Here is a 22,486-nt window from a genome sequence, read left to right on the forward strand (position 1 = left end):
CTGTACTATGATCATTGTAGACTGTGAGCTGAGACCCCAGAGTACTGCCAGCTACACTGGCAGTACCCCCCCCCCATGTCCAGCTCCCTTCTCCTGTTAACAGCTAAACTGTGGACTGCACCTCCTCTCCCCCCTGTGTCCTGTGTGGATGGGGCTTTTTATTTCTTCATTTTGTCATGAATTAGGATGTACAATGAGAGAACACTGGGCGGGAACCTATGATCAGCTCCTCCTATCCTGTATACGCCCACTGGAACAGAGCCCCTCCCTGGAAGTGATGTCATTAGCTTTCAGTAGCCACACCCACTGGCTGCTTTTAGGCTCAGAAGGAAGTATAATTGAAGTCATATGACAGCACTGTTCACTGCAAAATAAAGGTAGAAAAACATTTTTTTTTATTTCGAGACAGGCTGAACTTAGCTTACATTAATGATTGCAGGGGAGAATTTAATTGTTAGTGTGGACTTCCCCTTTCAAGGAGGAATTAAAGCAGAATGCCAGTTTGCAAGCAGTTAAAGTACTGTATAAAAAAGCATAGCTCACTTAAAAAAAAAAATTAATATTGATTTTCAATAATCTTATTATATCAGCAGGTAGAACCATAGTTCGGGAGATGAAGATCTGAACTATTGAAGACAAAGAATATGTGTTGCCTGCTTGTCCAGTGACATTAAACAAGTGGTGAAAAGCAGAAGAACCTTTCCAAGAAACAGACTTCCCAACCATTGAGAGGTGCATGCCATACTTGATCTACAAGGCAAAGAGTAGTAATGTATATACAGTATGTGCTTTCAGAGGACATGTTTTATTGCTGGTTTGGGCTGTTCAAAATACTGTGCAGTTCCAAAACAACCAAATTAAATATTTCACACAATCATCTTAACATTTTAGTTCTATTTAATCAACAATTGTACAGTTTATTCTTTGGGAGGTATTTTTAGAAACATGACTTTCTCTAACAGAGTTATATTTTGCATCCCCATGAGGAATTCAACTTGTCTACTCTAGCACTGTATTCTCATATTCCACTGGACAAGCTAAAGTGATATTTCAGACCACAAAAATTCTGTTCATGAAAATACTCAGTGTAGATATTGACTAAAACATATACATCTAGGTATCTCTAGTACAAATGTTACACCTACTGAGCTACTAAAGATAGTGATGATTAAAAAGTTCCCTGTGTAAATGACACAGCTTTTTTCCCCTAAAATATTTGACAAAGCTCATAAAACCTTGTTGAATGTACAGAAAACACAATCATAGACTCAATAATCTTTCATAAAACATAAAACATAACGTCAATCCCCCACAAATGGGAATTAACGAATGTGTACCATTTCCTTGACCACATTTTTTTCCGCCCAAAATGTTTTTTTTGTAGATACCCTTGAGTTTATGCTGGAACACAATTGCTTCCAGTTTCTGGGTGTAAACGAACAGCAAATTAGGGACACTTCGATGGGTGCCCCCTGGGCCCCTTCGTACGCTTGCCTTCACCTTGGTCTGTGGGAGGAGGAAATCATCTACACCTCGTCACTATACCTCAGCTGCAGCATCATGTGGCTGAGGTACATTGATGATGTGCTGATGATATGGGGGGGGGGCGGGGTCACACCAGGAGCTGATTACATTTATGAATGAATCAGAATATTAAACTAACGTTTTCCCACCATCAAAAAACCCTCTCATTCCCGGACCTGATCATTGGCGTAAAGGACAAAAGATAATGACTAAAACTTTTTGTAAAGAGACTGCAGCCAATACTTTGTTACTGGCTACTAGCCATCACCCCAGGTCACTTGTTCAGGGAATACCAGTAGGCCAGTTCCTCAAAACTAAAAGGAACTGTTCACGTCAAGATGACTTTGAGACTGAAGGGCAGGAACTCTATGGTAGGTTCAGAGAAAGAGGATACTCGCATAAATGTATTAGAAGGGCCAAAAAGATAGCAATCCAAGCGGAGAGAAAAGATCTGAATAAAACTAGGAGTATGAGACCAACAACTCAACAACAGGCCCCCATTAGGATAATAAGTAAATACAGGGCACAATGGAATCAGGTTCAAAGTATCCTCAGCTACCACTGACATATTCTGTCAGGGGCACCCATTTTGGGTAAGATTGTAGGTGACTGACCACTACTAATGGCTAGGGGATCTCCTAATCTCAAAGACAGCCTTGTTCATTCTGAATATCAAAGATCAATCAAATCTAACTGGCTGACTGACTGACCTACCACCTATGAAGGGTATGTATCCCTGTGGTAGGCGTACGGTCTGCAAAAATAACTTTAAAATTAACAATTTTATTAACTGCTCTACTACTCGGGTTGTCTACATGTTAACTTGCCCACATGGTAAGATCTACGTGGGCAAGTCCAAAAGACAACTCAAAGTCAGGGTTGGCGAACACATCAAAAAGCATCCTTAAGAAAGACGATAAGCGTCCCCTTGCCCTTTACTCTATTAAATTTCATGAAAGCGAGCCTAGGGGACTTTGGTTTAAGGGAAATTATAAATTAAATTTACCACAAAGAAGATGAGACTTTGATAGAATTCTTTATTAAAAATAAAAAATTGTGAGTTTTTATCTAAACAGTATGCAGCCCCTGGGGCTCAATAATGAATGCAATCTGTCAGTGTTTCTGAGACCTTCTCTCTTTCTCTCTACTTCTTCCTTCCAGGAACTTTTCCTAACAACCCAGAGACAGGAAGGTACATATTGTAATGCGCTGTTAATGCATCTTTTGTGTAAGTGTTTTTAACAGATTTTATTGTTACTAATAAACGTTAATACACTATTTGGAGTATCCCTTTGGTCTGTTTCATGCTATTACGTGAGTATTTTTGTAGACATTGGGTAGGGGATATCATATTTTCATTAAGAATGCATTCATACATTACCTATGTACCAAGTGGTCAAACTCCATGATAAAAGCACTACAAGAGATAAGACAAGAAACTTACAGATCTTCAACAAAAAAAGACCAGCCTGTGAACTAGATAAATAAATTTGCCTAGGCATTCATGAACTAGAATCTGAATATGTTTATGTGCCCTGGATGCGTGCAGTTCTTAGAAAATTTGTTAGCTCTTTAATGGTATAGTGCTGCAACGTTTGTTGCCCTTTATGGAAATACTAATCTGTGGTTTACACAGACATCTCATATGTTATATTAGTACCACTTATCATTTTAAATGCAATACCAAAAATAATAATTTCAGACAAGTAAATCTAGACTTGAAGTACCATACTGCTGCACTGAGCCCAAAAGGTGGGTTCATTTCAAACCATAAATTATATATAAAATCCAAAGCATTTCAAGGGCTATTCTCTTCCCCCTTCATGGGGACTGCAACACAACATAAAAAGTAAAAAATATCACTAATAAATAACTTTTTTACATATCACTAATAACTTTTATGCATACCAAGGATATAAAATAAATGAAGTTTATAAAACCTCATATAGTACAGTGCAGTGATATATACCTCAAAAAACATTTAAAGTGATCATAATAACATAGCGTCAATGAAAACATAAATGAAGATACAATTGCAAAAGGTGCTTACATACAAAAATAAATCCAATAGTGATACAAAATAAACATATGTGAACAGAAATAAACTAATAATATTTGTTCACAGAAGAGAGCATTAAAAAGATTGAATTGGACACTTTGTTTCTGTTCACCTCTGTTTATTGAACATTTTGTATCGCTTAGGTTAATTTTTGTATGTAAGCACATGATACCATGCAATTTTATCTTTATTTATGTTTTCATTGACACTATGGTGGAGAATGGTTTACTAAAACTGGTGCACACAGCATTGGGGACAGCTCTGCATAGTAAACAATCAGGGCCAGATCCTCAGAGCGAGTACGCCGGCGTATCTACTGATACGCCGGCGTACTTTCAAATTACCCGTGTTGTATCTTTAGTTTGAATCCTCAAACCAAGATACGACGGCATCTGGGTTCGATCCGACAGGCGTACGCCTTCGGATCGTAGATGCAATACTTTGGCGTCCGCTGGGTGGAGTTCTCGTCGTTTTCCGCGTCGGGTATGCAAATTAGCTATTTCCGTCGATCCACGAACGTACGCGCGGCCGTCGCATTCTCTTACGTTGTCTCTAGTCGGCTTTTTCTGGCGTATAGTTAAAGCTGGTATTTTGCGGCATATCGTTAGACTTGCCATGTTAAGTATGGCCGTCGTTCCCGCGTCGAAATTTTAATTTTTCTTTTTTTGCGTAAGTCGTCCGTGAATCAGGATGGACGTAACTCACGTCTAAGTTAAAATAAATGACGTCCTAGCGACGTCATTTAGCGCAATGCACGGCGGGAAATTTAGAAACGGAGCATGCGCAGTTAATTTGGCGCGGGGACGCGCTTCATTCAAATGAAACACGCCCCCTAATCGCCGATTTGAATTCCGCCGCCAGAGATATACTACGCCGCCGTAACTTACGGCGCAAATTCTTTGGGGATTCGAAATTACGCCAGGTAAGGTACGGCGGCGTAGCGTATCTCTGATACGCTGCGCCCATCTATTTCTATGTTGATCTGCCCCTCAGTTTAACTCCAGCTTGTTCAGTTAAGCTTTGAAATGAAGCCACTGTTCACACTGCTGCGATTTGTCATGCGATTCAACAGTTCCAAATCGCATGACAAGTCGTACCCCATGTCGGCAATGGAACCATTCAAATTGCTGTGACTCATGTTGTTATGTAATGTATAAAAGATATAAAAATAAAGCATGAATGCAAAAATAAAACATGATAAACATAATAAGCATATAAAAATATATATCTAAAAGTTTGAAAACTGAACAAAAAATGTATGTCTTTCATGCTAAAATCATGCTAAAAATAAAAACTATAAGTGGATGAACATGGGACTTATAATATAATGGAGATAAATGACATCAATGATATAGATTATATACTGTACATAAAAATAAAACGTAATAATAATAATATAATTTGCTATTTTTTTTCACACTGTATGGGCTTAAATTAGTGATGTGCATGGTGAAAGTATAATTTAAGTAAAGCAGTATTTGGGAATGTAAATGTAAGTTATTATATGCACTAGTTCAACACAGATTATAAAAATCAACTTACATGTTAAATAATTTCTGGTTCCAGGCATGTCAGCAGAAGTTAGTGGAATCTTCAGAGGAAGACCTTACCCTGTAAGGCAGAGTTAAATTTCCTAAGCTGTTCGTGTTTTCAAGTTAGCTTAACAATTTCACTCTTTTTTTTACAACTCCAGTATTTAAAGATTTATTCAATCCAATGAGTTTTCCATACGTTTAATTAATTATTTACATTTCTAGACATTCATAACACTTTCTTAGAACTGTACAACCACTGTATGATAGCCAGGGAGTGAAACCTTAGACATATACAAATTACTTCCCACACAAAAAGATAGCTACATTGCTAAAAAAGTTTTTATCATTTTAATTGAATACAATAAAATATACATTGTGGCTATAGTAGGAAGCAAATATTAGCACGTTATTAGCATAAGAGTTTATGATACCTCACAATCGTCTTAATAATATTACCTACAATATATATTAACATGATGACATAAAGATTTAAAATAAAAGCGTGGTTAAGCCAGTGTTTCTCAAACTGTGTTCCCTGGCACAGTAGTGGGTGTGCCACGGGAGAATGGGAGCTGTAGCTGTAACAGTCGACCTGGAAGCACAACCGCAGCGGCCGGCCACTGTTGCATTCTGGGAGTTGTAGTCTGTGCTCAAGTGCAGAGTAAATCACAACTCCCGGAGACCAGAGTCTTGGAGGCAAGGCACGCAAGGGAGTCGCAATGTGTGACTGGCTTGGGCTGCGGTGCTGGGCTGTGGCAGAAACTTTACCCCAAGACCAGGAGCATCACCCCCCTAGGAGGCCGTGGTGTGCAAGGACCTGCTGAGCTGAGCTGCCGGGTGAGAAACCCTGACACCTGCAGATGACCCCCACATTCCATCTCCCCCATTTGCCCTGGCCCATTGATCAGGCTGCATTTATGGGCACTGGTGAGGCTGCATTTATGGACACTGGTGAGGCTGCATTTATGGACACTGGTGAGGCTGCATTTATGGACACTGGTGAGGCTGCATTTATGGGCACTGGTGAGGCTGCATTTATGGACACTGGTGAAGCTGCATTTATGGACACTGGTGAGGCTGCATTGATGGGCACTGGTGAGGCTGCATTGATGGGCACTGGTGAGGCTGTATTGCAAATGTTTTCAGGTGTGCCACAAATTTTTTTGGTGCACGGCAAGACAAAAACGTTTGAGAGACACTGGTTTAAAAAAACAACTAACACTAAATCTACTGGCAGTCACATTCTTAGACTAATCTATCTAACCCTGTAAAGCAAAAATTGCTATACATACCTTTTCTGAAGCCGTTCTCCAGTCTCCAGCGGCGGATGTTGTGTGCAGGAGGGAACCGATAATGGCTGGGAAATGACTGGGAAGTGACGTCACTCATAGATTTACTATGAGGTGTCCATTGTCAGCTGCCTCACCTGCACACGCCTACACAGAGAAGCCTTTGCTAACAGCTTAGCATGGGATTGGACCGGGACATATTTGAACATCAGGATTTAAATGTGAACACTGAAGCAGTATTGCGCTATATAAGAACATGTGTAGATAATGTTAAAGTGGGCAGACACATCAGGGTTCGTTGATTACAGCTCAGCATTTAATACTTCAATCCCAGATTTATTAGTTGCTAAAATCCTGAAGCTAAATTTGCCCTGATCCCTTTGCTCCTGGACAAAGGATTTCTTGGTGAATTGGGTAATCATGTCTCCTCTCAGCACATCATTAGCACAGGGGTGCCACAGGGTTGTGTATTGAGTTCTCTTCTCTACTCACTATACGTTTGCCTTACTTTCCAACAAACAGTATCATAAAATTTGCATAAGACACTACCATAGTCGGTCGAATTAAGGGTGGAGATGAAGAGCACTAAAGGAAGGAGGTTGGTAGAATTGCAGAGTGGTGTGTGGAAAACAACTTGTCCCTAAATATAGGAAAGACCAAGGAAGTGATATTAGACTTTAGGAAGAAAAATACTGACCTGGCACCACTTTACATCAAAGGAGAATTAGTAGAGCGAGTCCCTGTTCTTAAGTTTTTAGGTGTCTATATCAACGAGAACTTAACTTGGTCAACGAACGTGAAAGCTGTTACCAAAACGTGTCACCATAGTTTACATTTTTTACATTTTTTGCGACTTCTTAGGAAACATGATTTAGACTGACTAATTGTATTCTAGCCTGGAATTCTAACTGTATGTTAACAGAAAAGGCTGCTCTTCAGTGAATCATAAATATTGCCCAGAGAGTTGTGGGATGTAAGTTTGTCTCTTTAGACAAAATTTACCAGTCGCGCTGTTTCAGTAGAGCCGAAAGGATAGTGAGCGATCTGTCCCATCCTGGACATCATCTTTTTGAATTACTGGTCTTTTTAAATTAGTAATTTTCATGTTTCTCTAAGTACAGATTTCCTTTAAAAATTACATTTGATCATCTCTACTAGTAGTCACCTTCAACTTGATTTTTTGAAGGTGTTTCAAAGATTATCCAAGCTACAGCTTAGATTATCCAAGCTCTTCAGTTCTATAGAGGAGGCACAAACAATTTACCATGAAAGGTCACAATGAAAGGACAGATGTTTGGTCCAAAATCAAGATGAGAGGTGTGAAAGTTGTGGAATCACCCAGTTAACAAATGGTTAATACCATGTGTGGGTATGAGTGCTTAGGTAATATTTCTTGTCATTTAAGGAAGTGATGCAATGTCTGTGTGAAGCATTGCAATGTTTTACTGTGTTCTGTAGGATACAGTATTAGTAATGATGCTTCCAGAACAGACCACAAGATTAAAGGGTCACTAAAGGAAATTTTTTTTTTAGCTGAAATGACTGTTTAAAGGGTATAGAGACATAATAGCTAACTGATTCATTTTAAAAATGATAAAAAATAGATAAAAACCAATCATATAATGTGCCTGCAGTTTAGTTTCGTTTTTGCTGTTGTTTCCTGGTTCTCTGATGTACAGAGAGCCAATAGAGGGCAGTGAGCCAATAGAGGGCAGTGATACTTTGTCTAAAACTCCTCAGCACCAATCCTGTTTCGTTTTACACACAGTAATCACACCTCCTTGATTTGTCACCACAGAGAGAAATCTCCCAGTACTGTGGTGATCAGGAAACAGACAACCAGGAAGTGTCCAGAACAGAGAGGATTTACAGCAACATCAAAGCAAAATCGAACAATGAGGACATGAAACCAGGACTGCAGTAAGGTAAAGGAAGCTATTTAGCTAAAAAAAAATCCTTTAGTGACCCTTTAACTAATAAGCTTTCTTCCAAATGTAATAGTTTCAGTTCCACTGTTCCATGTCTGAACAATATAATAGCACCAGTATATTTCTATCCTAAAATGTAATAGTATTAATGCATAATGGGTCTGACATGCATACCCTTAGGCATGTCGCCACCTTTCAGAGTGTATATGTTTTATTTTTATTTTAGAGTGGTGGTGTATATACAGTACGTGCTTTGTACTTATAGAGATACACCTTGACCTTTAAAGAGATGCATCATGTGCTGGACACAATTAACATTCATGTCCATAACGGCATATCTACTAAGTATAAATATGAATAGGCTATTATAAGGGTGCAGGATAAGAAAAGAAAAATACCCCCCTCGTTAGATTCTTCTGAAGAAGGGTCTATGTTGTGGTGATCAAAAGCTTTTAACTACCTGTACATTCCCCAGAGAGCTGGCCAGGAGGAGGAGGAGGAGAAAGAGCTGGATTCTCCCATGCAGTACAGGACACTGCTTCCTCTTGCTATTAGGGAGACTGGAGAGTGCACATTGCTATCCAGGGTGCACCATCACTGCTGCATATTGGCAGCCTAAATGGGATCTGAAGTGCTGAGTTTGGGGGTGCCCACAGGCAGTGTCACCTGGGTGCATAGCAGAGAATGAACTAATAGCTGCATTTGACCAGATGGTGAGCCTGCAATATTGCTGGGACTAGTGATATGCTGCTGTGGGGATTTACTAACTTCTGTTAGAGAGACTGATCCCTTTAGGAACTTACCATTCAGCCATCTAGTAGTCTTATTTGCTGCCTGCAGTGCTACTGGAAGTGTACTCAACTGTACAACTGGTCCCCAACGCTAGCCGGTTGAAGAGTTAGGACTACAGACTGCCCCTGTACCGCTGCTACTCAGAGACCTTTACCTATTGTTTATGCTAAGAGGTAACTCTTATGCTCTGTACACACGATCGGAATTTCCAATGGGATAAAATCCGATGGAATTTTCCATCAGAATTCCGTTCAAGCTGTCTTGCATACACACTGTCTGACCAAATTCCGACTGTCCAAAACGCGGTGACATAAAACACTACGATGAGCCGAGAAAAATGAAGTTCAATGCTTCCGAGCATGCGTCGACTTGATTCTGAGAATGCATGTTTTTTTCTCCGTCGGAGTTCCACACAGACGATCAGAATTTCAAATTGTATGAAAGATTAGAAAAGAAGTTAAAGTGGAACTTCAGTAATGTTTTCATATTTCCATCTATTAAATCTTCTGCCCTTGTTGTTTTAACTTTGGATAGTAAAACATTTTTCTTGATCATACATCACGGGACACAGAGCCTTAATTACTTAATGGGTTATGTAGTCACCACAGGTAATTGAACACTGGCAAACCCAATTAAAATTGAGTTCCTGCCCTATATAACCCCTCCCAGATGGAGAGTACCTCAGTTTTTAAGAGGTTTGCCTCTAATGTCTCTCTGCGGAGGTCTGGGCTCTGGGATCGAGACTCTGGTGTACTAATACAACTGTGGCTCGAAAAGTTTCTGGCAGAAGCCTTCTGTAAAGCGGCATGGACACAGAGCTGTGGGCTGTAAACATCCCTGTGGATTGAACCAGGCAATCCTAAGACTCCTACTCGGCATCAGGTTGTGCAGTGAGCTTATATATGTGTATTGTCAGGCCGCGTACACACGGTCAGTCCAAACCGATGGAAACGGACTGAAGGTCAGTTTCATCGGTCCAAACCGATGGTGTGTGGGCCCCATCGGTCTTTTATCCTTCGGTCAAAAATTTTAAAACTTGCTTTAAAATTGAACCGATGGATGCCTAACCGATAGGTCAAAACCGACGGTTAGTATGCAAAAGCATCGGTTAAAAACCTGCGCATGCTCAGAATCAAGTCGACGCATGCCCGGAAGCATTTTTCTCAGCACATCGTTGTGTTTTACGTCACCGCGTTGGACTCGATCGTTTTTTTAACTGATGGTGTTAGGCACATCAGACCATCAGTCCGCTTCATCGGTTAACCGATGAGAACGGTCATTCGGACCATTCTCATCAGATGAGCCTTCTGAGGGTGAAAAATCCCTCTCTGGAGATGAGGATCATGTGCAGTCTGAGGACTCAGAGGATGAGAGGATGTCTGCTACCTTTCAGTCGTTAAAAATGCAGGTGCAATATTATGCAGAGATGGTGCGTGCCTTTTACAAATTGCCTCTTGTTGAAGCTTCTAGGTCCTCTGTTTCCTCTTTGGGATCTTGAGAAATCCCTGCAGGCTGCATGCTCCTTTCCAGTTCATCCCTTGCTGGATAAACTGATGTATGATGACTGGGTTCACCCAGATAAACTGTTTTCTCCTCCTAGGCAGTTTTCCCTCCTTTACCCTATGGAGGAAGGTTTCACTAAGAAATGGGGGTACCTGCTATTGATGCAGCTATTTATTGTGCAAACAAAAACCTGACCTGTCCTATAGACAATGCGCAGGGTTTTAAGGATCCAACTGATAAAAAGCTGGAGTCCCTATTGAAAGCCTCCTCCTCCATGGTTGGGGCTTTAGTACAACCTGCAGTTGCAGCCATTGGTGTATGTCAGTTCCTCAAGGAACAAATGAAGCAGATGATTAACCTCCTCCCTACAGAGGAGATTGAGGTTTATGAGGACCTTCCTAAGGCCTTATGTTTTGCGATTGATGAGATTATGGACTCTGTTCAGCAAGCATCCCGCTTGAATCTCCTACAGGTACACATGCGCAGGTCCCTTTGGTTAAAACATTGGGAGGTCCAGGTTTATTGCAAGAAATACTTGGCAGTGTTCACCTTTGGGGGAGGACGCCTGTTTGGGGATTACTTGGATAAATACATCCAAAAGATTACCGGAGGCAAGTCTACTCTTTTACCGGTTAAGAAGAAGAGTAAACATCCTTCATTTAAGCATTCTCTTTCTCCAGCCCCTGGAACCTCATTCTCCAGGCAGTGGCGATGGCCACCCCAGTCTAACACTAGGGGAAAGGTCCAGAGCCAAGCCCAAGGGCAGAAAAGGACTTGGGTTCAAAGTCTAAGCAGACCCCCAAAACTTCCCTATGAAGGGATGCCCCCGCTCTGTCAAGTGGGGGATAGGATGCTGCAATTTGCAACAGCCAGGCGGAACGAAGATCAGGACATGTGGGTCATCTCCACAGTGTCCTCAGGCTACAAGCTAGAATTCAGGGAACTTCCGCCCTCCTGTTTTATGAGGTCAAGAGTTGCCAAAGATCCAGAAAAAATAAGGCCTTTACTGTTGGCCTTGGATCACCTGTTGTCCCAAGGGGTAATTATGAAGTTAGCCCCAGAGAATTAGGGATTAGGATTTTATTTAAACCTTTTCACGGTTCCAAAACCAAACAGGGATGTCAGACCTATCCTAGATCTGAAAAGCCTGAATCAGTTTCTGAACATTCACTCCTTTCGCATTGAGTCTGTCCATTCAGTTGTTTCCACCCTTCAGGGAGGAGGATTGCTGGCATCAATAGACATCAGAGATGCATATCTACATGTGCCAATATTCCCCGCTCACCAAAGGTTTCTAAGGTTTGCGGTGGACCAGCACCACTTTTAGTTTGTGGCCCTTCCTTTCAGGCTGGCTACAGCACCCCGAGTGTTCACAAAAATACTAACCCCGCCCCTAGCAAGGCTAAGGGCAAGGGGCATAGCAGTAACAGCCTATCTGGATGATCTGTTGATCATAGATCAGTCCGCTGCACGCTTGGGTCACAATGTGCACAGCACAGTGCAATATTTAGAGTACCTAGGCTGGGTTCTCAATCTGGAAAAATCCTCCTTGCAGCCTCAAAGAAGGCTGGAGTATTTAGGCATGATTATAGACACGTCCCAAAGCAAGGTATTACTTCCCAAGCCAAAGACAAAAGCCATAGGAGACTTGGTCTGAGTGATAAAGGCAAAGAGAAGGCCTTCCCTCCGTCTATGCATGAGATTATTGGGAAAGATGGTAGCCTCGTTCGAGACTGTCCCTTAAGCCCAGTTTCACTCAAGGCCGTTACAGGGCAGAATCCTGTCAACTTGGAACGAAGATGTTCAGACCCTGGATCTTCCTATGATCTTATCTCCAAAGGTTTGACAGATCCTCAGTTGGTGGTTGCTTCCCCGAAATCTGTCAGAAGGAAAATCCTTCACTCTGGTTACCTGGAAAGTAGTAACCACAGACGCCAGCCTTCTTGGCTGGGGGCAGTTCTAGAAGAAGCATCTGCCCAGGGGAAGTGGTCCTAAAGCTCATACCCATCAACATTCTGGAGATTTGGGCAATTCATCTGGCCCTCAAAGTTTGGTCTTACAGACTGCAGGGTTGGCCTGTTCGGATTAAGTCCGACAATGCTACAGCCGTGGCCTATATCAATCATCAAGGAGGCACCAGAAGTCTGGATGCCCAAAAAGAGGTGAATCACATCCTGGCCTGGGCAGAAAGGCATTTTCCTTACCTATCTGCGGTCTTCATTCCAGGGGTAGAAAATTGTCAGGCAGATTTTTTAAGCCGCCAGCAGCTGAGTCCAGGAGAATGGTCTCTACACCCCGACATATTTCAAATCATATGTCAGAAATGGGGTATCCCAGATGTGGACCTGTTGGCTTCCAGGTACAGCTTTGTGTCAAGAACAAGAGATCCCTGTGCCCATGGGTCAGATGCCCTGACAATCTCATGGGATCATTATTCTCTGATTTATGCATTCCCTCCAGTGCCGCTTCTCCCACGATTCCTTCAGAGAGTCAAGAGGGAAGGAAAGTCTGTGATTTTGGTCACCCCGGCTTGGCCCAGGAGACCCTGGTACGCAGAAATCATAAGGATGGGTTCTCCCACTACGCTCAGACCTACTGTCGCAGGGTCCAATATTCCATCCTGCCTTACAAAGTCTAAATTTAACGGTTTGGCTGTTGAGACCCACATTCTGAGGAAACGTGGGCTCTCAGGGCCAGTCCTATCCACTCTGGTTAATGCTAGGAAGCCGGCCTCCAGGCTCATCTACTACAGAATCTGGAAGGCATATGTTTCCTGGTGTGAACCCTGAAGGTGGCATCCTAGGAAGTATGCCCTTAATAGGATTCTTGCCTTTCTTCAGTTAGTGCTCAAAGCCAACTTCATATTTAAGCCTATCAAGGGCGAAATCTCGGCCTTGTTGTTATTCTTTCAAAAACCGCTTGTCTCTTATTTCCTAGTCAGGGCCTTTGCTCGGTTAAGTCTCCCGTGTGCCCATGGGATTTGAATTTGGTATTATCTGTTTTACAGAAGCTACCTTTTGAACCATTACACCAGGTTTCTGTAAGTCTTTTGACAAAGAAACTGTTTTTTCTTGTAGCCATACACTCAGCAAGGAGGGTATCGGAATTGGCGGCTCTTTTTCGTGTAAAGAACAGGGTGGTGCTGCGTCCTCACCCGACTTTCTTACCTAAGGTGGTTTCAGGATTTCATCTGAATCAAGATATAGTCCCACCGTCTTTTTTTTCAGATCTGCAGTCTGCGGAGGAAGAGAGTCTACACTCTCTAGATGTCGTTAGAGCGGTAAAGGTTTATCTGCAAGCTATGGCTCAGATAAGAAAGACCGATTGTCTGTTTATTCTGCCACAGGGCCCAAGGAAGGGCCAGGCAGCGTCAAAGTCCACTATTGCAAGTTGGATTCGACAAGTCATTATGCAGGCCTATGGTTTAGAAAAGAAGATCCCTCCTTTTCAGGTGAAAGCGCACTCGACTAGAGCAGTTGGTGCTTTATGGGCAGTGCATCACCAGGTCTCCATGGCTCAGATCTGTAAGGCCCCATACACACGAGAGGATTTATCCGCAGATACGGTCCAGCGGACCGTATCCGCGGATAAATCCTCTCGAGGATTTCAGAGGATTTCTATGCGATGGCGTGTACACACCATCGCATTGAAATCCGCGCTGAAATCCTCTGCCGATGACGTGTCGCGCCGTCGCCGCTATTATGACGCGGCGACGGGCGCGACGCTGTCATATAAGGAATTCCACGCATGCGTCAAATCATTACGACGCGTGCGGGGAATCCCTTTAGACGGATGGATCCGGTAAGTCTGTACAGACGAGCGGATCCATCCGTTGGAATGGATTCCAGCAGATGGATTTGTTGTGCATGTCAGCAAATATCCATCTGCTGGAAATCCATCCCAGGGGAGATTTCTCTGCGGATAAATATCCGTTGGCGTGTACACACCATAGGATCTATCCGCAGAAACCCATTTGATGGGATTTATCTGCAGATAGATTCTATGGTGTGTATGGGGCCTTAGGCTGCTACTTGGTCTTCGGTCCATACATTTACTAAATTCTACCAGGTAGCTATGAGAGGGTACGAGGATGCCGCCTTCAGGTGTAGTATGCTGCAGGCAGCAGTATAGATCCTCTGGCCCGATGGCGGTCTTATTTATGATCTGTGTCTCCCTCCCCTCAATTTTAGCATTGCTATGGGACATTCCATTAAGTAATTAAGGCTCAAGAAAATAGTATTTTTTAATACAGCTTACCTGTAAAATCCTTTTCTTGGGAATACATCACGGAACACAGAGCTCCCACCCCTCTTCGGAGTTAAACGTGGAACACTTATTGCTTTGCTACAAAACTGAGGTACTCTCCATTTGGGAGGGGTTATATAGGGGAGGAACGCAATTTTAATTGGATTTTCCAGTGTCCAATCACCTGTGGTGACTACATAACCCATTAAGTAATTAAGGCTCTGTGTCCCGTGATGTATTCCCAAGACAAGGATTTTACAGGTAAGCTGTATTAAAAAATCCTATTTTTTTCTGCCAGTAAATACCTTATACAGCCCACTTCCTGTTTCTTGTCTGGTAAAAAGCCTAGGCTTATGACATCATGCACAGCTCTCTTTCTCACTTCCAGAGTTCGCCAGGAAGACGGGGGGGGGGGGGGGGGTTCAATTAGAGCTGGAGAGCTGGAGGTGTGTGTCTGTGTAAATCCAGGAAGTGAACAGGCGGCAGCTTCAGCTGTCCACAGCTAAGATGGATGCAATCAGGGAGATTTCTACAGCAAATTTGACAAGTACAGAATCACAGTTTATATAAAATAATATGCAAAGTGGTTGGAAAGAGGGGCAAAGAATTTTTTATTACAAATGATGTGAGCAGACTGCAGTTACTCTTTAAAGAAAATCTGATTTATTGGCTTTGATACTAATTAGTGTCATGTTTAACAGTGTTATGCCCCGTACACACGATCAGATTTTCTGTCGGAAAAACCTTGGATGGTTTTTCAGACGGAATTCCGCTCAAGCTTGGCTTGCATACTACACACGGTCACACAAAAGTTCTCTGAGAAAAGCCGAGAAAATGAAGTTCAATGCTTCCGAGCATGCGTCGAATTGTTTCCGAGCATGCGTCGGAATTTTGCAAGTCGGAATTGCCGCAGACGATAGGAATTTTCGATCAGAATTTTTCCCGTCTGAAAATTTGAGAACCAGCTCTCACTCTTTTGGTGGAAATTCCGACAGCAAAAGCCTGATGGAGCATACACACTGTCGGAATTTCCGTTCAAAAGCTCACATCGAAATTTTGCTGTCAGAAAACATGGTACAGCTGCATAGATACTCCAGGCAAATATAGAAGACACAAACTAATGCAGCTCTACAGTATATTTATATTTTTGTTATCAATGGAAACAGTGTAAGTACCTCAGTTTGACTTTTTACTGGGCAATTGCAGTCCCTCTACAGAAAAACTCAGACTAGGAGAGGAATAAGCACCACAAAGGGGTTGATTTACTAAATCGGGAGAGTGCAAAATCAGGTGAAGCTCTGCATAGAAACAGATGAGCTTACAGTTTTTTTTTTTTGTCAAAGCTTTCTTGAACAAGCTGAAGTTAGAAGTTGATTGTCTACCATGCAAAGCTGCACCAGATTTTGCACTCTCCAGTTTTAGGCCCCTTTAACACTGGGGCGGGAGGTGCGTCAACAGATTTGCAGCCCTATTCGGCTGCTAGCGGGGCGGTTTTACCCCCTGCTAGAAGCCGAGAAAGAGTAAAAAAACACTGCAAAGCGCCTCTGCAGAGAATAGCCACGGTGCCCCATTGATTTCAATGGGCAGGAGCGGTGGAGGAGCGGTCTTAGTAATTCAACCCCACAGAGCCAATCCAGTAGTACTGTACTGCAAAAAGCATGCTTATGGAAGGCGAGAGCAGAGTGACAGAGGGATGTACTTATAAGTATGATACTCCTTCCACTACTGTCCAACCACAAGCTGGGTGTGGTGAGGAGATCTGTGATTGTTACTGACTTGTGGCAGTGAAAAAATCAGGTATTTTCCCTACAAGATATGACTCTGCTATGCGGCATAGCTGTGCAAATCTTAGAAAATAATTTGAGAGGCAAATTAGCTTCCCATGTCATCTGTGTATTTAGCTGTTTGCTTAGAGTTCTGCTTTAAATATCTTGTGTTGTACAAATGTTGCACTAAAGATTTGTTTTGTTATCAGTTTAAAAAATATTTAAAGGGGAGTTCCAGCCAATTTGTATGTTTATTAAAAGTCAGCAGCTACAAAAAGTGTAGCTGCTGGTTTTAATAAACAGACACTTACCTGCTCCAGCGCTCCAGCGACGCGCCGGCCGGGGCTCCGCTCCTCTCCCCCCCTCCCCGGCCGGCGTCTTCATTCTCCGTGTGGGCACCCGGCCGTGACAGCTTTCGGCTTCACGGCCGGGCACCCACTGCGCATGCACGAGCGGCACTGCGCATGCGCGAGCGGCGCGGCCCTGCGCCGTGTAATTGGCCAGGAGATCGCCTAGGACCTGTGACGTGGGAATGCAGCCTGCTCTTGTCCAATGATCTGACTTGTCCTGACACCCCCCCTGCACAGCCTTATGCAGGAGAGAACAGAGGGAATGTGATCCACTTAAACAAAAGGGAAAAAAGCGTTTATAATGTTTTTTTTACATCTATACACAAATGTTTTGCCTTTCATTTCTATTTTAAACTGAATGGGTTGTTTTACGAGGTGAGGATTTACATACAGTTTAACGTAGAAGAAAATGCTAAGTAATGAACAAGCATTAACATTCTTCTTCCCCCTTTCTTCCCATGACCCTGCTTACGCAGTTTAACCACCTCCAGTCCGTGTTATAGCCGAATGGCGGCTACAGCACAGGCCTTAATTGCCAGGAGGCCATCAATAGACGTCCTTCCAAGCATGCGCTGTCAGCGCGTTCCTACGATCACAGAGTCTATGAGAGTAAGGGACCGATCCTGACCCTTACCATGTGATCAGCTGTCAGCCAATGACAGCTAATCATGTGATGTAAACAGAAGATCAGTAATAATTATTTCCCCTCACGCTGACAGCGGGACATCTGTCCCTCAAACAGAGAGCCACCACTGCCTTGTCTGTGCCCACCAGTGCCACCTGCCAGTGCCCACCAGTGCCCACCAGTGCCACCGAATTACGGCTACAGGGCGGTTCGTTAACTCTGGGAGGACGTCCATGGACATCCTCCCAGAATCGCGCTCCCGCGCGCCCCCTGGGGCGTGCACATGGGAGTGTCCGTGACCGCCGGGTTCAGAGGACCCGGCGCATCACGGATCCCAGTAAATTGCTGCTGATAGCGGCCGTTTACCTTGTGATCGCTCCGTCCAAAGACGGAGCGATCACATGTAAACAAACCGGTGTCATTTGATGACGCCAGTTCCTCCCTCCTCTCTCTGTACCAATCGGTACAGTGTGAGAGGGGAGAGCGGGTGTCAGCAGCGCTGTGGCTGGATCTGTGACTATTGCAGTCACAGATCCAGCCATCCCTGCTCAGCCATCCCTGCAATACCCTGTGCAATATTCTGCAATACCCCTGCGCAATACTCTGCAATACCCCCTGCGCAGTACTCTGCAATACCCCCTGCGCAATACTCTGCAATACCCCCTGCGCAATACTCTGCAATACCCCAGCACAATACTCTGCAATACCCCCGCACAATACTCTGCAATACCCCCTGCGCAATACTCAGCAATACTCCCTGCGCAATACTCTGCAATACCCCTGCACAATACTCTGCAATACCCCCGCGCAATACTTTGCAATACCCCCGCACAATACTCTGCAATACCCCCGCACAATACACTGCAATACCCCTGCACAATACTCTGCAATACCCCCCGCACAATACTCTGCAATACCCCCGCACAATACTCTGCAATACCCCAGCCAGTACTCTGCAATACCTGGCCAATACTCTGCAATACCCCCGCACAATACTCTGCAATACCCCCGCACAATACTCTGCAATACCCCCCACACAACACTCTGCAATACCCGGCCAATACTCTGCAATACCCGGAAAATACTCTGGGAAAAAAAAATGCGTTTTAACCACTTCCCGCCCGCCGTCATATGACGTCCTTGACTTTGTGCAGGGATCAGGCATCATTCAGATATCATCTTTTTCAGCCGGTGATTCTCTACACCATAAGAATGATCATGGCGGCTATTCCACCTCTTGATCGTTCTTACGGGAGGCGGAAGGGTACGTCCCCCCTCCCTTTGCCCTCCGGTGCTTCTTCCGACTCACCGCTACGATCGAAGCCAGGATCGTTTTTTTTTTTTTTCAGGCTTCCCAGCCTAGAGGTGAGATGTGGGGTCTTATTGACCTCATATCTCACTGTAAAGAGGACCTGTCATGCTTTATTCCTATTACAAGGGATGTTTACATTCCTTGTAATAGGAATAAAAGTGATCAAAAATTTATTTTTGGGGAAAAACATGTCAAACTAAAATAAATAAAGTAAAATGAACAATAAAAATAAAATAAAAATGAAAGCGCCCCTGTTCCCATGTGCTCGTATACAGAAGTGAACGCACACGTAAGTCCCGCCCACATATGAAAACGGTGTTCAAACCACACATGTGAGGTATCGCTGCGAACGTTAGAGCGAGAGCAATAATTTTGGCCCTAGACCTCTTCTCCAACTAAAAATATGTAAACAGTAAAAATAGTTAAAGCATCACCTATGGGGATTTTCAAGTAGCGAAGTTTGGCGCCATTCCACAAGCGTGTGCAATTTTGAAGGGTGACATGTTGGGTATCTATTTACTCGGCGTAACTTCATCTTTAATATTATGCAAAAACATTGGGCTAACTTTAATGTTTTTTTTTTTAAAGCACAAAACAGTTTTATTTCCAAAAAAATGTGTTCGAAAAATTGCAACGACCGCCATTGTATTCTCTAGGGTCTTTGTTAAAAAAGCATATATAATGTTTTGGGGTTCTATGTAATTTTCTAGCAAATAAATTATGATTTTTACATGTAGAAGAGAAATGTCAGAATTGGTCTGGGTGCTCCAGAACACCTGATGGTGCTCCCTGCATGTTGGGCCTCTGTATGTGGCCATGCTGTGTAAAAGTCTCACACATGTGGTATCGCCATACTCGGGAGGAATAGCATAATGTGTTTTGGGTTGTAATTTGTGGTATGCATATGCTGTGTGTGAGAAAAAAACTGCTAATATTATTTTTTTTGTTAAAAAAAAAAAATCTTGATTTTGCAAAGAATTGTGGGAAAAAATGACAACTTCAAAAAACTCACCATGCCTCTTTCTAAATACCTTGGAATGTCTTCTTTCCAAAAATGGGTCATTTGGGGGGTATTTGTACTTTTCTGGCATGTTAGGGTCTCAAGAAATGAGATAGGCCGTCAGTACTTAAGGTGTGATTAATTTTCAGATATTGGCACCATAGCTTGTATACGCTATAACGTTCACAAAGACCAAATAATATACACAAATTTGTACTTATTTTTACCAAAGACATGTAGCAGTATACATTTTGGCCAAAATTTATGAAGAAAAATTACAAATTTGCTAAATTTTATAACAGAAACAAAGAAAATTTTATTTTTTTACAGAATTTTCAGGCTTTTTTCTTTTATAGTGCAAAAAATAAAGAACCCAACGGTGATTAAATACCACCAAAAGAAAGCTCAATTTGTGGGAAAAAAGGACAAAAATTTCATATGGGTATAATGTTGTATGACTGAGTAATTGTCATTCAAATTGTGAGAGCACCGAAAGCTGAAAATTGGTCTGGTTACTAAGGGGGTTTAAGTGCCCAGTGGTCAAGTGGTTAAAATTTTTTTTTACATTTTCTATATGCGGCCACACATCCACAAAACTCTGATCTCTCACTCTCGGTTTGGCTGACGCAGTTGGTGGGAGGGGACTTTTAACCCCTCTGACATCAGCTAGAGCAGTGGAGACTGGCAGGTGATGTTGCTGTTCTACTGTTCACTATTTTCAGCCCTGAGCCCTCCACAGTTCACAGAGGTGCCGAACGCCTTCTTTATGCATACTGGGCAATGTTTTCTTGCATAAACTTAAACCACAGTTCTGAGCAAGACTTACTTAAATTTAGTAAATTAGGGTTTGATATTAGGATTTAATTTGCCAATATTATCTTGCTTTAGGGCAACAATCTATTCAGTTTTTATTCCCAAAATATTGTAAAGATCCCAAATTTTAAAACCAACATGAACTCTTTAGTGTGGATATTGCTGTACTTTCCTTTTTTCGGTGCAATGCCATAAAAGCAATATATAAATAACACCCACATTCCTAAAACATATTTTTTTTTAATAAAACACACTTATCAAGGTTTAAACACTTAACAAATGATGGATTGCTTTAAAGATGTGATGTCGAGCAGTTTCAAACATTCATACCAAAGCAAAATATATTCAACATTTGCTAATACCAGGGGCAGTATATATCAATTAGAGAATGATGTTGGGTTTTACAATTTATAGGGATCAACTTTTAAGATCATATAAAACAACATACAGTAATTGAGTACAAGCAGATAAACACATACTTATAAGGCTTCATTTCCACTGACGTTTTTACAGCCACTTTTCTGAGCGTTTTTTACAGCTTAAAAACGCCTGTCCATGTTATTCTATGGCATCATGCCCACATAGGCGTTTTTGAGCTGCAAATGGCACAAGCGTTTTTGAGCTGTAAAAAAAACGCAGGACCAGGGCGTTCTGAAGCTCCAGAGTAGAGCTGTAAAAACGCCAGACGTTAAAAACCGCTCAAAACCGCGCGAAAACGCTCAAAAACGCTCAAACGCTACCGCGGCATTTTTAAGGCTGCAGCTCACAAAAAAAAAATTTTTTTTTTACAAAATAAACATGGACAGGCGTTTTTAAGCTGTAAAAAAGGCTAACAACAGTGGCTGTAAAAACGCCAGTGGAAATGAAGCCTTAATGCATTAGAGATAATGCTATGTACAGCGTACCATACATACCGATTTTATTGGTCTTATTCTCCTGTATGCACTGCTGGGTTCTTCTTCTGTCTTTTAATCCAACATTTGTGCAGGGTGAACAGTTGTTATAAGTTCCTCATCCCTTCCTGTGATGAAACTACTGTCAATTACAACATTGTGAAATGCACGACAAACAATGCTGGAAAGAAAAAAAAAAGTAATGCTATCACACATTCAGTACTGATGTCACTTCCTAACTAAAAACAAGTTACACCGTCACACTTTGAATAACAATTGCGCTGTGATGCAACACTGTACCCTTATAAAAATTGTAATATTTTTTTTCACACAAATTGAGCTTTCTTTTGGTGGTATTTAATCACCACTGGGGTTGTTTTTTTTTGGTAAACAAACAAAAAAAATACAGAATTTTTTTTTTTTTTTTATAGTTTGTTATAAAATGTTGCAAACAGGTAATTTTTCTCCTTGACAGATGTGCGCAGATGAAGCTGCACTGATGGGCACTGAAGAGGCAGCACTGATGGACACTGATAGGTGGCACTGATGGGCACCAATAGATGGCACTGATGATGCGGCACTAATGAGGAGGCACCTATGAGGCTGCGCTGCTGAGCACTGATGGGCTCTGATAGGTGGCACTGATAGGCAGCACTGATAGGTAACACTGATGAGGAGGCACTAGTCTGAACTGATTGGCAGCACTGATGGACACTGATTGGCAGCACTGGTGGGCACTGTTGGGACTGCACTGATAATCAGCACACTGATTATCAGTGTAGATGTCCCTTTAACACAAGCCCGTTATTATCGGCTCTCTTCTCCTCTTTTCACGCTGTCAGCGTGAGGAAA

The 22,486-nt window shown here is 42.5% G+C and overlaps 1 protein-coding gene across 3 annotated transcripts in view; it reads right to left on the reverse strand.

Annotated features, from left to right (window-relative positions):
• Positions 1–21,807, reverse strand: part of LOC120940269 — a 76,928-nt gene extending 55,121 nt beyond the window's left edge. The window contains exons 1-3 of one of the 3 annotated variants that reach the window (XM_040353025.1): positions 21,656–21,807; positions 5,126–5,194; positions 2,906–2,941 (exon numbers count right to left, since the gene is read on the reverse strand). In XM_040353025.1, the coding sequence (XP_040208959.1) occupies positions 2,906–2,941; positions 5,126–5,153 (64 nt within the window). In that variant the 5' untranslated portion in view covers positions 5,154–5,194; positions 21,656–21,807. Of the gene's footprint in view, positions 1–2,905; positions 2,942–5,125; positions 5,195–21,655 lie in introns of those variants that run through there. The other 2 variants (XM_040353033.1, XM_040353042.1) reach the window with 2 other exon arrangements.
• Between the last annotated feature and the right edge of the window lie 679 nt (positions 21,808–22,486).

The sequence above is a fragment of the Rana temporaria genome, chromosome 1 (assembly GCF_905171775.1).
Source record: "Rana temporaria chromosome 1, aRanTem1.1, whole genome shotgun sequence".
NCBI classification, from domain to species: Eukaryota; Metazoa; Chordata; class Amphibia; order Anura; family Ranidae; genus Rana; species Rana temporaria.